The sequence below is a fragment of the Limulus polyphemus genome, unplaced genomic scaffold (genome assembly GCF_000517525.1).
Source record: "Limulus polyphemus unplaced genomic scaffold, Limulus_polyphemus-2.1.2 Scaffold1407, whole genome shotgun sequence".
Classification (NCBI taxonomy): Eukaryota; Metazoa; Arthropoda; class Merostomata; order Xiphosura; family Limulidae; genus Limulus; species Limulus polyphemus.
Genome location: NW_013667017.1, coordinates 43673 through 56050, shown reverse-complemented (window position 1 = coordinate 56050; position 12378 = coordinate 43673). Strand labels below are relative to the sequence as shown.

The window sequence follows — 12378 nt, the reverse complement described above, 5'->3', positions numbered from 1 at the left end:
CATACCTGGAGCGTTGGAAACCTAATCACCCTCAAAGTAGTCTCCTTGGGACTCCACACACTTCTCCCAGCGGTGCCGCCATTGTTGGAAGCATTCCGAGACAGCCTCTTTCGAAATGGAGTTTAGCTCGGCTGTTGTTGCAGCCATAATGTCCTCTCTTGTCTGAAATCGTGTTCCTTTCAATGGCGAGTACTACAGGGATGTCCTCCGTCACCTACATGATGCTGTGCGGCGCAAGAGACCGGAGTTGTGGTCAACAGGAAATTGGCGCCTCCATCACGACAATGCTCCAGCACATTCCTCGCACTTGATTCAGACTTTGTTGGCAAAAAACCAGACTCCTGTGGTTCAACAGGCTCCTTACTCTCCTGATATGGCTCCTTGCGACTTCTGGCTGTTCCCCAAACTCAAGAGGCCATTGAAAGGAACGTGATTTCAGACAAGAGAGGACATTATGGCTGCAACGACAGCCGAGCTAAACTCCATTTCGAAAGAGGCTTTCTCAGAATGCTTCCAACAATGGCGGCACCACTGGGAGAAGTGTGTGGAGTCCCAAGGAGACTACTTTGAGGATGATTAGGTTTCCAACGCTCCAGGTATGCCAGTTTTTATTCCCCGGCCAAAGGTCGGGTACTTTTCTCACAGGCCTCGTACAATGTGTGACAGACAGGCATGGAGGCTAGCCGTTGGAGCTTGACTTTGCCACCTGTCACTATAGATTTATATTAAATCCAGAATTACAGTCGCAAGTGGGGTACACAAGTCACGAACTAAAGGAAGTTTAGAATGACTCGGAGATTGATATTCCACAAAACACATCAAATTTTAATAATTTTTCACTTATACAAATACAACTTCTCACGTCAACAGCTTGGCTATTTCAATAAGTAATTCCTTTACCAGATTTATTAACTTACCTATTATCCTTAGTAAACTCTCGATCAACACACTATGTGAATGATACTCAGACATACTTAGAGTTATTAGTTTCTTTTATACATTTTGCTTTAGTTCCTAAACTACATTAATTAATTGAGAAAAATAGAAATATAACTTGCATCAAATTTGAGATGGTGTTCTGGCCTCTTTTGTAAGTTTAACAACTTCAGCATCTTGAACAGAACTTCAGCAGTTAGAAACAACTTGGAAGAGCTACAAAAAATCTGACTTTTCAGCTCCAGACATGAGTTTCTAAAATGATTCTTTGATAGTATCAAAAAATCTGACTTTTCAGCTCCAGTCAGGAGTTTTTAAAATGATTCTTTCATAGTATCCTTGCGAGTTTCCAAATAGTATACATTTCTATTTGCAAGTAGATCTTACACTTTATTGATTGATGTATGCAACTCATCAGGACTTTCCAGAAAAAACAACAAAAATTCCCTGGTGATTGGTTGCTGTCATGGTTAGTGAATTGGCTGCCTGCTCACTTGTACTGCTACAGGCTTCTCTGGTTATTAATCCCACATCAAAGTCCCAATTCTTGCCTCTAACTTTAGTGATGTTTACTGTTCTACTAGAGTGGTGTCATCAGTTTGTCACTGTCAAACTCATTACTATCTTCTTTTTTTTTAAAGCTTCCTCATGGATGTACCTGGCATGAGTTTTTTTATCACTCCTGATTCTCAATGCTGTAATCTGCCTAGTTCTTGCCCAATTTCATAATGTAGGTAATATATTTTACCCTATTTCTCCTTACGTGAGTGCCATATCAAGAAATTTCTGTTAAATAGTTTCTTCTTAATTTGTATTTAATTACTGAAGCAATTGCATACAACTGCTTATTAGTCCAATTCCTTCAAATGATATATGATATAACGTCATTTTATGTTGGAAAGTGTAAGCAAAAGAGATTTTATTGAACTTACCCAGCAACCCTTAGATTCTAACGGTTAAAATGTAAATTTAGATATACAATTAGAAAATGCTGCATTCACTAAAACCAACTAAGATCTCGTGATTGTTTTACCTGCTTCTGTTGAACCCTGTGTGATGCAACAATGAGCCTATAACTGTATAGTGATATGACACTTAAAACTAATGAATGAAATGGACAACACTCTTTGGGAGTTAAAATATTTCCATCAAATTTAAAAAACAAACAAAACGTTCAACCTTGCGCACTATAATTTCGTGTCACGAGCCATACAAAATGAGCTGGCAGACCAAATTGTATGATGTTTACCTCTGTTTTAATACCTTTGAGGGCAGAATGAATGTGTGTAACTGTGGCATAGACATCAGTAGTAATAGGTGGAATATGGCATAGTTATTGGAATACTGCATTCTGTTCATTTCAAACAAATAGTTTAAAAGAGTCTGGAGCTTTGAATGGTTGAAGAGCCACTTGAATCTTCAAAATCACACTTACTGATGTTAGATTGAGGGACTTGAAAGATCAGTATTGTATGTAGTTTTCAAATTCTTCGTGTCTTTTTTCAGAAAGGAGAGACCACAAAATGGTTTGCTATTTAGTATGCTGAACCTCTGCTCTGTATTTATAATGAGGACATCTAGGAATATTGGGAATACTGCCTTTCTCTAATATTCTTCAGGAGTGCTGGCTGGGACATTTGTTTTCTTGGTTTGCCTATTGCATCTTCTGGGAATTAATAACTTCAATACTTACAGTGTAGAAACGGTGTCACTGTGGACTTTAGCATAGTTAACATACTGTTGATCATCCCTGATAACTCTATTGTCAGTGACAATGCCTTAAATAGAATCATAACAGGGAATGAAAGGTAAACATAATTATGAGATCAGTTGAATAATGCCTTTACTTCTGTAGATTTCCAGAGTTCATGCCCTCTTCTAGACATACAGGAAAATGGCTTGGTGTTCCATCTTTTTCTCATGTTTGGTTTTAATGGAAAAGAGATGCATGGGAGGCAGTAGAGTCTATCCTCTTTCTTAAAATATGAGTGAAGAGTTAACTGATGAACCAGCCTCTTTAACACTTCCTCATATGTACCACATCCTTTATTCCACTGGCAGTGAGGGGATTCTTACTTCAATAAATCTTATCTTTTTATCATCAGTGATATAATTCCTGTAGCATACTCATTAATATTCAGAAATTTAGGACACTGTTTTGATTTCACACTTGTTGATGATGGTCCAGACATCAGAACAGTGTCCACACTTGTTGATGATGGGCCAGGACACTGTTCTGTTGCCACACTTGCTAATGATACATTTCCATACCATAGATACTGGCTATTCTTTTATTATTATTCAGACATAAAGTCATGGCCAGTATAGTATGTAATAATAATAATAATAGTTTTTGTAAATCATGAAATGTTACTTTTGATTCCATATTCCTGCTTTTTAATACTTTCTCATCCTGAAAAACTACTAGAGTAGAAGCATTTTACTATTGGTTCTGTAATGTTTACTATGTTCACTGTAGTTATTTTGACTAGCATTGTCTTATTATAAATTTAGTAAAACAAGATAAAATTGAATATACCGGTGTATGCAGTACTGCCTAATTATAAAAACGTTACCAATAACTATGTAACTTACAAATTAATGATGAGAATTTTCAGTGAGGTTTAAGAAAATTGATTGAACCAACTAGATCATGTTCATTAGGTCTAGATGTAGGTTTTTCAATACTTTAGAATAGACCTAACATTATAAGCTTTATCCTAGCATATGATATACCATTAATGAATGATGTTATATTAGCATTATATACTAATATACAGCACTGAATAAATCTGTAATCTTTAGGCAGGACATTGTGCAGTAAAGAATATTTCAAAGATAAATCATTGTGTGGTATATTTCACAGTCATTATTGATTATTGGTAATTGCATCACAGGTTTAATTGTAATGTTCATTTATTTATGAGAATTTCTATCAAAGCCTTGTGCACTGTTTTCAATTTGCTACAAACCTGTGATGGTCCTATCCTGGTAGTTACTTGCTCAGGAATGTTTGACACTAAAATGATGTTTTCATAGCATATTTGGTTTATTCATTGTATGTCTGTTAACAGTAAATTTAGGAAGGGGGTCATATACCCCTAATACTCCCAAATATACTTTTATCTATATCAGAGCAAATTGTATTCCTCATTATAGCTCACTGTTGTTATTTTCTTGCACAATTTACATTTTTTTGTAAGGGCTACACCCCCACCTCACCTCTTAAAAATATCCAATACACTTTCAGAGAACAAATTATCACCTACACCAACATTATCACCAGCATTAAAAGCAATAAGTAAACATGGTGTGAATTTGTTTATATTATGATTTTTCTTCGTTAGGTTTTAAGTCAGATCAGAGTTCTGTATGTCTTGTTGTTCTGATATATTAACATCGTGTTATACAAGTAGGCAACAACAGTGTGGAGTTTGTGATACCACCAGTTCTGACCCTGATAAGCGACATCCAATTATAAATGCCATAGATGGAACCAATAGCTGGTGGCAGAGCCCCACACTTCAAAATGGAAAACATTTTGAATGGGTTACCATTACACTTGATCTGAAACAGGTTTGTTTCTTTTATCTTTCATTTGGATGCTAATAATCTTGTAACCTGTAAAATAAAATATAGCTTAAAAATGTTATTTTTCAAACTATTTTTTCTTTTCAATTAAGCAAAATTTTGAAATTATGATAATGACTGGAGTTTTGAACTAATATTTTAAAAGTAACCATTGTAGTGTAGTATATTTTCTTCCTTGAGGAAGATTAGTTAACCTGTGATTCAATGTTTCAGTCCCTTTCGATGTTTCCATATAAGTATTACAGTGTGGTTTGAGGTCAGAAAATACTTTTTTTCTTTCTGTTGATTATTCATCTAGGATTTCAGTAAAAATTCCATAAAAATCATCTAGTTTACTTGAAAGTTTGAGAACAAGTTAAAACTGTTTTCGTTATTCATCCTTCAATAGACCTGAATTTTTGACTTGCATTCTTCAAATTTTTGGTGTTTTCGTCGTTACTTAGAACTTTTCCAAGATTCTTCCCAAGTATTTGAGACCTTGTTTCATAGCTTAGGTGTAAGTTGCTTTAAGTGATTCTGTAGTAGATAATAATAATTTTTGATCAGAGTATGCTTTGTATACTTAGAGCTAAATTTAAATTGAGCTGGCCATCAGTATAGCTAATTAAATGTACTGTGCCACATATCTACTCATAAAGGATAGAATGCAATGCTTTATTAAATGAGTAGCCTAACAGTTAATGACGTTTCTACCTGTTAATGTTTCACTAGGTTCAGCCAGTTTAGGAGATTTAATTTAATTCTAAATACATATAATAAGCTAGCAATGTAAACAATCTTTATAATGAAAGTATAGATATATTAAACATTCCAACCATTACTACACAGAAAGAACATAGTATATAGGTTCATAATTTTAAGATAAAAATAATGCCCTGTTTTAGATAAATCTTATTTATTGTGCAACTATTTAACATTGCATTATTTGTAATGTTATAAATATGCACAAGTGGTGTTTAATGTATTTAAAAGTAATCAAGTTTTTTTCCTCTTTTCCACAGACCTACCAGATAGCTTACATCATCATCAAAGCAGCAGTATCTCCACGTCCTGGTAACTGGGTCCTTGAGAGATCTCTTGATGGTGTCAACTACAAGCCTTGGCAGTATTATGCCATCAGTGATGCCGAATGTTGGGAAGTATATGGTATTCGTCCAACAACTGGTGCACCTCGCTATCGTACTGATGATGAAGTCATCTGCACATCTTATTACTCAAAACTGAATCCTTTAGAAAATGGAGAGGTTTGAACTTGTTTAGTTCTATATCTAAAGTGGTAGATAGATGATTTATATATCATAATATAAATAAAGTTTAGCACTGAGATGCTGTTCTTTTATTCATAATGCAAAGCTACACAATGGCTCTTTGCACTCTGACCACTCTAGGGATTTAAACCTCGAATTTTGGTCTTGTAAGTCTGTAAACTTACTAATAACCTACCAGGGGACCAGTGAAATGCTACTCATGAAACCCTAGAGTTACTTTTCAGCCCCCATAGATCTTGAATGCTTTGTTTCGCTTGATAACCTGGAGTATGATGAGTGAACTGAAAAAAAAAAATTACTACAAGTATTATGCCAATCATTTTGCAATTGTAATCAAATATATGGATTTTAAAAAACAATGCCTTTCATATTGATGAAACAATTTAAACATCCTTGAAGACTTGTATTTTATCTAAATCTTTCAAGGTTAATTTCAGGTATTGTTTTTGTAACATCTTTATCATTAAGAAAAAAAAAACACTAATGATTTATAGATTGGATGAATAACTCAGCAATTTCAAATGAGAATAATTGGAGGGGAGTGGCACAGACTAAATTGGTGTATCTGGAATTATTTAACATTTCTGATTGGAATGAGCTAATACTGTTTTTGTTTAAATGAATTATATTCTTTTAAAACAAACATGCTCCCCAGTGACACAGCGATACGTCTGCAGACTTACAATGCTAGAAACTGTGTTTCGATGCCTGCAATGGGCATAGCACAGATAGTCCATTGTGTAGCTTTGTGCTTAACTTCAAAGAAACAAAACAAACATTAATATTTTGAACAACAAATGGATCTTATATGAAAAAAATCCATAAGTCCTTTCTAGGTAATTTTAATTAAATACTGAAATTATTGTTTTTGTATGTATTAGAAAAAGTTTACCATTCTTTTTTTTTTCTCTGGTTAAAACTAGGTTTTGTATTGATCGAATCAATTACAGATTTCATCGAATGGTTTTCAAGGAAATTTTAATATTGAAATAAGTCAGTAGAAATGGATAGTTTTGGAAAGATATTAAGGAAATGTATTCTATGTATTTGTTAACAGATTCACACATCCCTAGTTAATGGAAGGCCAGGAGTTGATGGTCCCAGCAATTCTTTAAGAGTAAGTTTACATTAAGAGGTGTTATTAGTGTGTTTAACCTTTCACTGCCATATATATGTCACCCTCTAGAACATTACTAGGAGATTTTATAATTTTGTATCGTTATGAAAAATGAATATTCCTCGTCCTACTTCCTAAAGTTTATTGCTTTCAAGTTTAAAAAGTAATGATGTACTAAAACTTGTCTTTTTATTTTTTATTGTGTACCTAAAAATAAAACTAGTGCTGGAAGAGTTGTCTATAAATGTGGCAACAAAAGAGTTGACAGCCTTTTGTTTTCTCACAATGAACGTTGTATTTTACAAGATGGTTTCTGAAGTTATGCTTTGACATTTATTATCACACGACATTTTGTTACCTGGTATTATTAATAGCATGATTTCCTGGTATTTTGTTTTACTAATATCTAGTGATGGAAAGGATGATAAAAGACTTGTTAGTTTTGGAGCAGTTCAATTACTACTTGTTGAGTACCTGAAAACATGTTTTTCTTCAAAACTGCATTTCATCACATTTGTTTGATTTTTAAAACAATGAAATATTAGGTATAAGTAGTTGAAAGTATTTTTTTTCGATTTTGAGCATTTTCAAAAAACATTTAATTTTATCATAACATAAACCATAACTAAACATGTTGCACAATGAATGAAATGTATAAATAACTCCTTAACAATAGTTATTAAAATTAGTGTTCATTTCTAACTTGCTGTGTTAAATTTTGTTTAGAGTTGAAAAGTATAGATTCTCCTAAGCCTTACATCCACAAAAGATTTTCTACTTTGAACTTAATGTGGTTTTGTGTGTGAAAGCTGTTGAACTTGAAAGTTTTGAAATTAGTACATATTTGTTGTTTATACTAATTTATTGCAGGAATTTACCACTGCTCGTTTTGTTAGGCTTCGTCTTCAGAAAATCCGTACCTTAAATGCAGACTTAATGTCGCTACAAACAGATGATCCCCAAAAGATAGATAAATCTGTGACAAGACGAGTAAGAATATAAAAAATACAACAACACATAAGTATCATTCTTAGAGTTTAGAGATTTTTTTGTGTCAAAATGTTATCTCTAAAATCTAGGAAAGAAAAAAACAAGTAGAGACTGATAAAAATAAAGATTTATTTTGATAAATATATTTCACTTGTAAAATGAATTTTTGGACAATTCAATATTTAAAACGTTTTTGAAATTAAAAGCTTTTACTGATAAAAAGCAACACTAGTAAACACACTACTGCATAAAAACAGATAAAAAACTAAAACATAAAAGTGGGCTTAAGGTTACACCAATACATGTACAGAATGGAAGAACTAAAAATTTTAAATAAGTAGTAAAAATACAATTGAGTTTTCGAAACCATAAAAATTTGAACTTATTCTTTTCATAACAGTAAACCAGATGCAAATGTATATGTGAAAGTTGTGGAATCATACTAAAAGAGAAATGTTTTCAATTAAAAAAATCTTGTTAATTATGGGTTTTATAAAATAAAGAAATATACTTGTTAGCTATGGACTTTATAAAACAGAGTAGACTAGTTAGTTATGGACTTTATAAAACAAAGTAGACTTGTTAGCTATGGACTTTATAAAACAAAGTAGACTAGTTAGTTATGGACTTTATAAAACAAAGTAGACTAGTTAGTTATGGACTTTATAAAACAAAGTAGACTTTGTTAGCTATGGACTTTATAAAACAAAGTAGACTTGTTAGTCATGGACTTTACAAAACAAAGTAGACTTGTTAGTCATGGACTTTATAAAACAAAGTAGACCTGGTAGTTATGGACTTTATAAAACAAAGTAGACTTGTTAGTCATGGACTTTGTAAAACAAAGTAGACTTGTTAGTCATGGACTTTACAAAACAAAGTGGACTAGTTAGTTATGGACTTTATAAAACAAAGTAGACTTGTTAGTTATGGTGTATATAAGATAAAGAAGTGGACTTCTTAGCGATGAGCTATATAAAAGAAAAACTAGACTTGTTGGCTATGAGCTTTATAAAAGAGAAAGGTATCTTTGTTAGCTATGGACTTTAAGTATTTTTTTTTACAATTGGTTTGTTTTATAAAATTTGAGGATTGATTTTTATTAGATGACTTTGAATGGCATGTATCTTTTAATGTCGCTGTAGATGGTATAGCTTTGATTTTGGTTTCTTTTCTAGTATTTCTATTCCATCAAAGACATCTCCATTGGTGGTCAATGTTTATGTTTTGGTCATGCTGAGGAGTGTCCAGTGGACTCTAGCACTGGTGTAAGTTCAGTGTTTTTGTTCATTGGTGTCATTTTTGAAGATATGTTGGTCTTTCAAATTAATTAGACAGCTTTAATAATCTCCAGTAATTACCATTAGAATATTTTTAAATGGTTCATCTTAATCTGGCATATTAACAAAAGTTTGATGCTACTATGCTTTTCAGAAATCTTTCCAATACTTGCTTTTACAAAGTACTGGTCTTAGTTAAACATTATGTTCTGTATTTATTGTATTAGCTTTTCAACTCTTTCAAATAAGTGACAAAATATCAAAATGTGTCTTTTTTTATTTTATATTGTAGACCTAAAAGTAAACCTGACACCGGGACAGTTGTTTATATAATTATGGCAATGAAAGAGATAAAAAAAAAGCAGTACTACCTATCCTTGTGTTCATGATTTTAGAAAAATGCGTAGGTTCAAGAAGTCTTGATAGAAATGAATATAAACACTATAACCCGAGTGCTTTCGAAAGGTGAACCTATCTTCTTCAGTTTGCCCCCTTTCTTTTTGCATTTTTAACAGTTGTTTGGTACAGATAGCCTAGTTGCTTTGCACCATAAAGCTTCAAACAACCAGTAAATGTGAAATTTGTGAAAGAAAGTTATATCAAGAACATTTATTTATTGTTTATTTTTGGCAATGAATAAAAGGTAGCTGTATTGTTATATTTCGAACTCATGAATGGGTATTTGACCTGCATGTCAAAGCTATAGCTTTCATTTCTCTGTTTAACTGTAGGTTTAAAAATAGTAAAGTAATTTTTGATAGATTGTTTAGGCAGAGTATTCGTGAGTAGTACACTGCAATGATTGGCAGATGCCTGTTGTAGAAAAAAACACAAGTGTAAAAGACAACATTTGGAAACGTCCTCTACACTTGTGTTTTTTGTACAGTGAATTAGTTTTCACAGACGAACAAAAAAGTAATATGCACTTCTAATTCACTAACCTAGATGTTATTAAAGTGTTGGTGGTCTATGAACATCAGTGTTTCTAATACTATTGAAGTTATGTAGGCCCAAACATATGTATGAAAATATGGCATGTACTCAGAATAGGGTAATTTCAAAGTTTTTATATCGCAGGCAAAACCACCAGTTTACATGACTGTAAATCATAAATACGGAAATGTTTACAAATGGGTCGTGGAAATAATAATTATCACTTAATAAAGGAAAAAATGTTAATGGATCACATTGAATCTAATTTCTTTTCAGGAGTTTCGCTGTGTGTGTAGACACAACACATGTGGAGACAGGTGTGACAGCTGTTGTCCTTTTTACAACCAAGAACCATGGAGAGCTGGCACGAATATAGATGGAGCTGCTTGTGAAAGTAATTTCTTTAATTAATATTTTTTATTTACTTTCAAAAAGGAGTGAAGAAAGTTGTGTCATTAATTTGTATTCATTTATATAACAATCATTTTATAGCATTCAAAACAAAAATATGCTGTAAGAATATGATGCTTTTCTTCGTATACAGAAAATGTGAAATATAGAGGATGTTTAACATTGATTTCAACGTGCAAATGGTAAACAGTAAAATATGCTTATATATATATATACATCACTAATATACATGTTATTTAATTATTCACACTCTGAAACAAAAAACAACAACAAGAAGTGTGAATACTGAAATACCGTGTATATCACTTGTAATGTTCACCTTGTTTCAGAGTGTGAATACTGAAATACCGTGTATATCACTTGTAATGTTCACCTTGTTTCAGAGTGTGAATACTGAAATTCTGCGTATATCACTTGTAATGTTTACCTTGTTTCAGAGTGTGAGTACTGAAATACCGTGTATATCACTTGTAATGTTCACCTTGTTTCAGAGTGTGAATACTGAAATACCGTGTATATCACTTGTAATGTTCACCTTGTTTCAGAGTGTGAGTGCTGAAATACTGTGTATATCACTTGTAATGTTTACCTTGTTTCAGAGTGTGAGTGCTTTGACCATGCTAATGAATGCATCTATGATGAAGATGTTGCTGCTAGAAATGGAAGTTTAAATGCTAAAGGTCAATATGAAGGGGGTGGAGTTTGTGTAAACTGCAAGGTCAGTTCAAATTTTTGTTACATAATTTTTAGTTTGTTATCAAACTCCTTCATAAACAATAGAAAATATGTTAAATCCTTGATATTTACCATAAAACTCGGCAATTTTTGAAAGAATTATGAATTGGTTATATAATAATACTATCAAATGTTTTAATATTTTTAGCTGTTCAAGGTATGTCATTAATAATAATGTTACTTGAAAGATATATGACACAATTTAGATGGTAACTTTATTTACAAGAGTTTTAATATTATACATTGTTTTTCTTGATCCAAAAACTGAAGTACTTTTAAAAGGGCAAACACCTGCAAACTAATGAAACGTCTCTTCTCCCACCACTACATCCATCTTATTAACTAAGATTCTCAAAATATAGTAGATTTCAAGAGAGAATGATATTCAAGTCAGTTTCTGTGTAAATAGTTTTATTTACAATGATACCAATTTACAAGTAATGTGTGTACAAATATAACTGTTTTTTTGACATGGTATATGTAATTTCATGTATTGTGTGAATCAAAACACTATCAATAACAGCTTGTAACATTTATATATGCAGACAGTGTCTCAAAGACCAGAGCTCCCTATTACATACATTGTATTTTATTTGTCTTCATCCCTAGTAAAATAAAAGAGAGGTTCAAATCCCAAATCTGTCTGTGGGGGCTATTTGCAAGGTATCTTTGTCCAAAGTCTCAATATTAGTTGAAATATAAAGGAATGGCTGGCCTAAAGCCTGAATTTTTATTTTTTTTTTATCTTTCACTCCTGCAAAATTACAAGAAAGACACAAATCTCATATCTATTTCAGTCTGTGGGAGTATGTTTGTACAAAGTCTCATCTAGATTGGTTGAAATATAGAAAAATGGCAGGCCTAAAGCCTTGACTTTCCAGTTTTTGTTTTACATTTATTCCCTGTAATATTGCAAGAAAGGCACAAATTTCATATCTGCTTCAGTCTGTGAGAGAATTTTTGTGCAAAGTTTCACCTGAATTGGTTAAAATATAAAGTATTAGCAGACCAAAACCCCTAATTTTAGATATTTTTTTTTACCTTATACCTTGTAAAATCAAAAGAAAGTCACAAACTTCAGATCTGTATGCTTTTGTTTTTGGGGTTGCCACAAGAT

General features: G+C 32.4%; 1 protein-coding gene across 1 annotated transcript in view; it reads left to right on the top strand.

Moving 5' to 3' along the window:
• LOC106463431 (laminin subunit alpha-2-like) overlaps positions 1–12378 on the top strand; it is a gene marked incomplete at its 3' end in the record, with an annotated part of 65852 nt that overhangs the window by 11530 nt on the left and 41944 nt on the right. The window contains exons 4-10 of the mRNA XM_022390923.1: positions 4353–4512; positions 5529–5771; positions 6853–6912; positions 7783–7902; positions 9081–9170; positions 10392–10509; positions 11126–11244. Of these exons, the coding sequence (XP_022246631.1) occupies positions 4353–4512; positions 5529–5771; positions 6853–6912; positions 7783–7902; positions 9081–9170; positions 10392–10509; positions 11126–11244 (910 nt within the window). The remainder of the gene's footprint in view (positions 1–4352; positions 4513–5528; positions 5772–6852; positions 6913–7782; positions 7903–9080; positions 9171–10391; positions 10510–11125; positions 11245–12378) is intronic.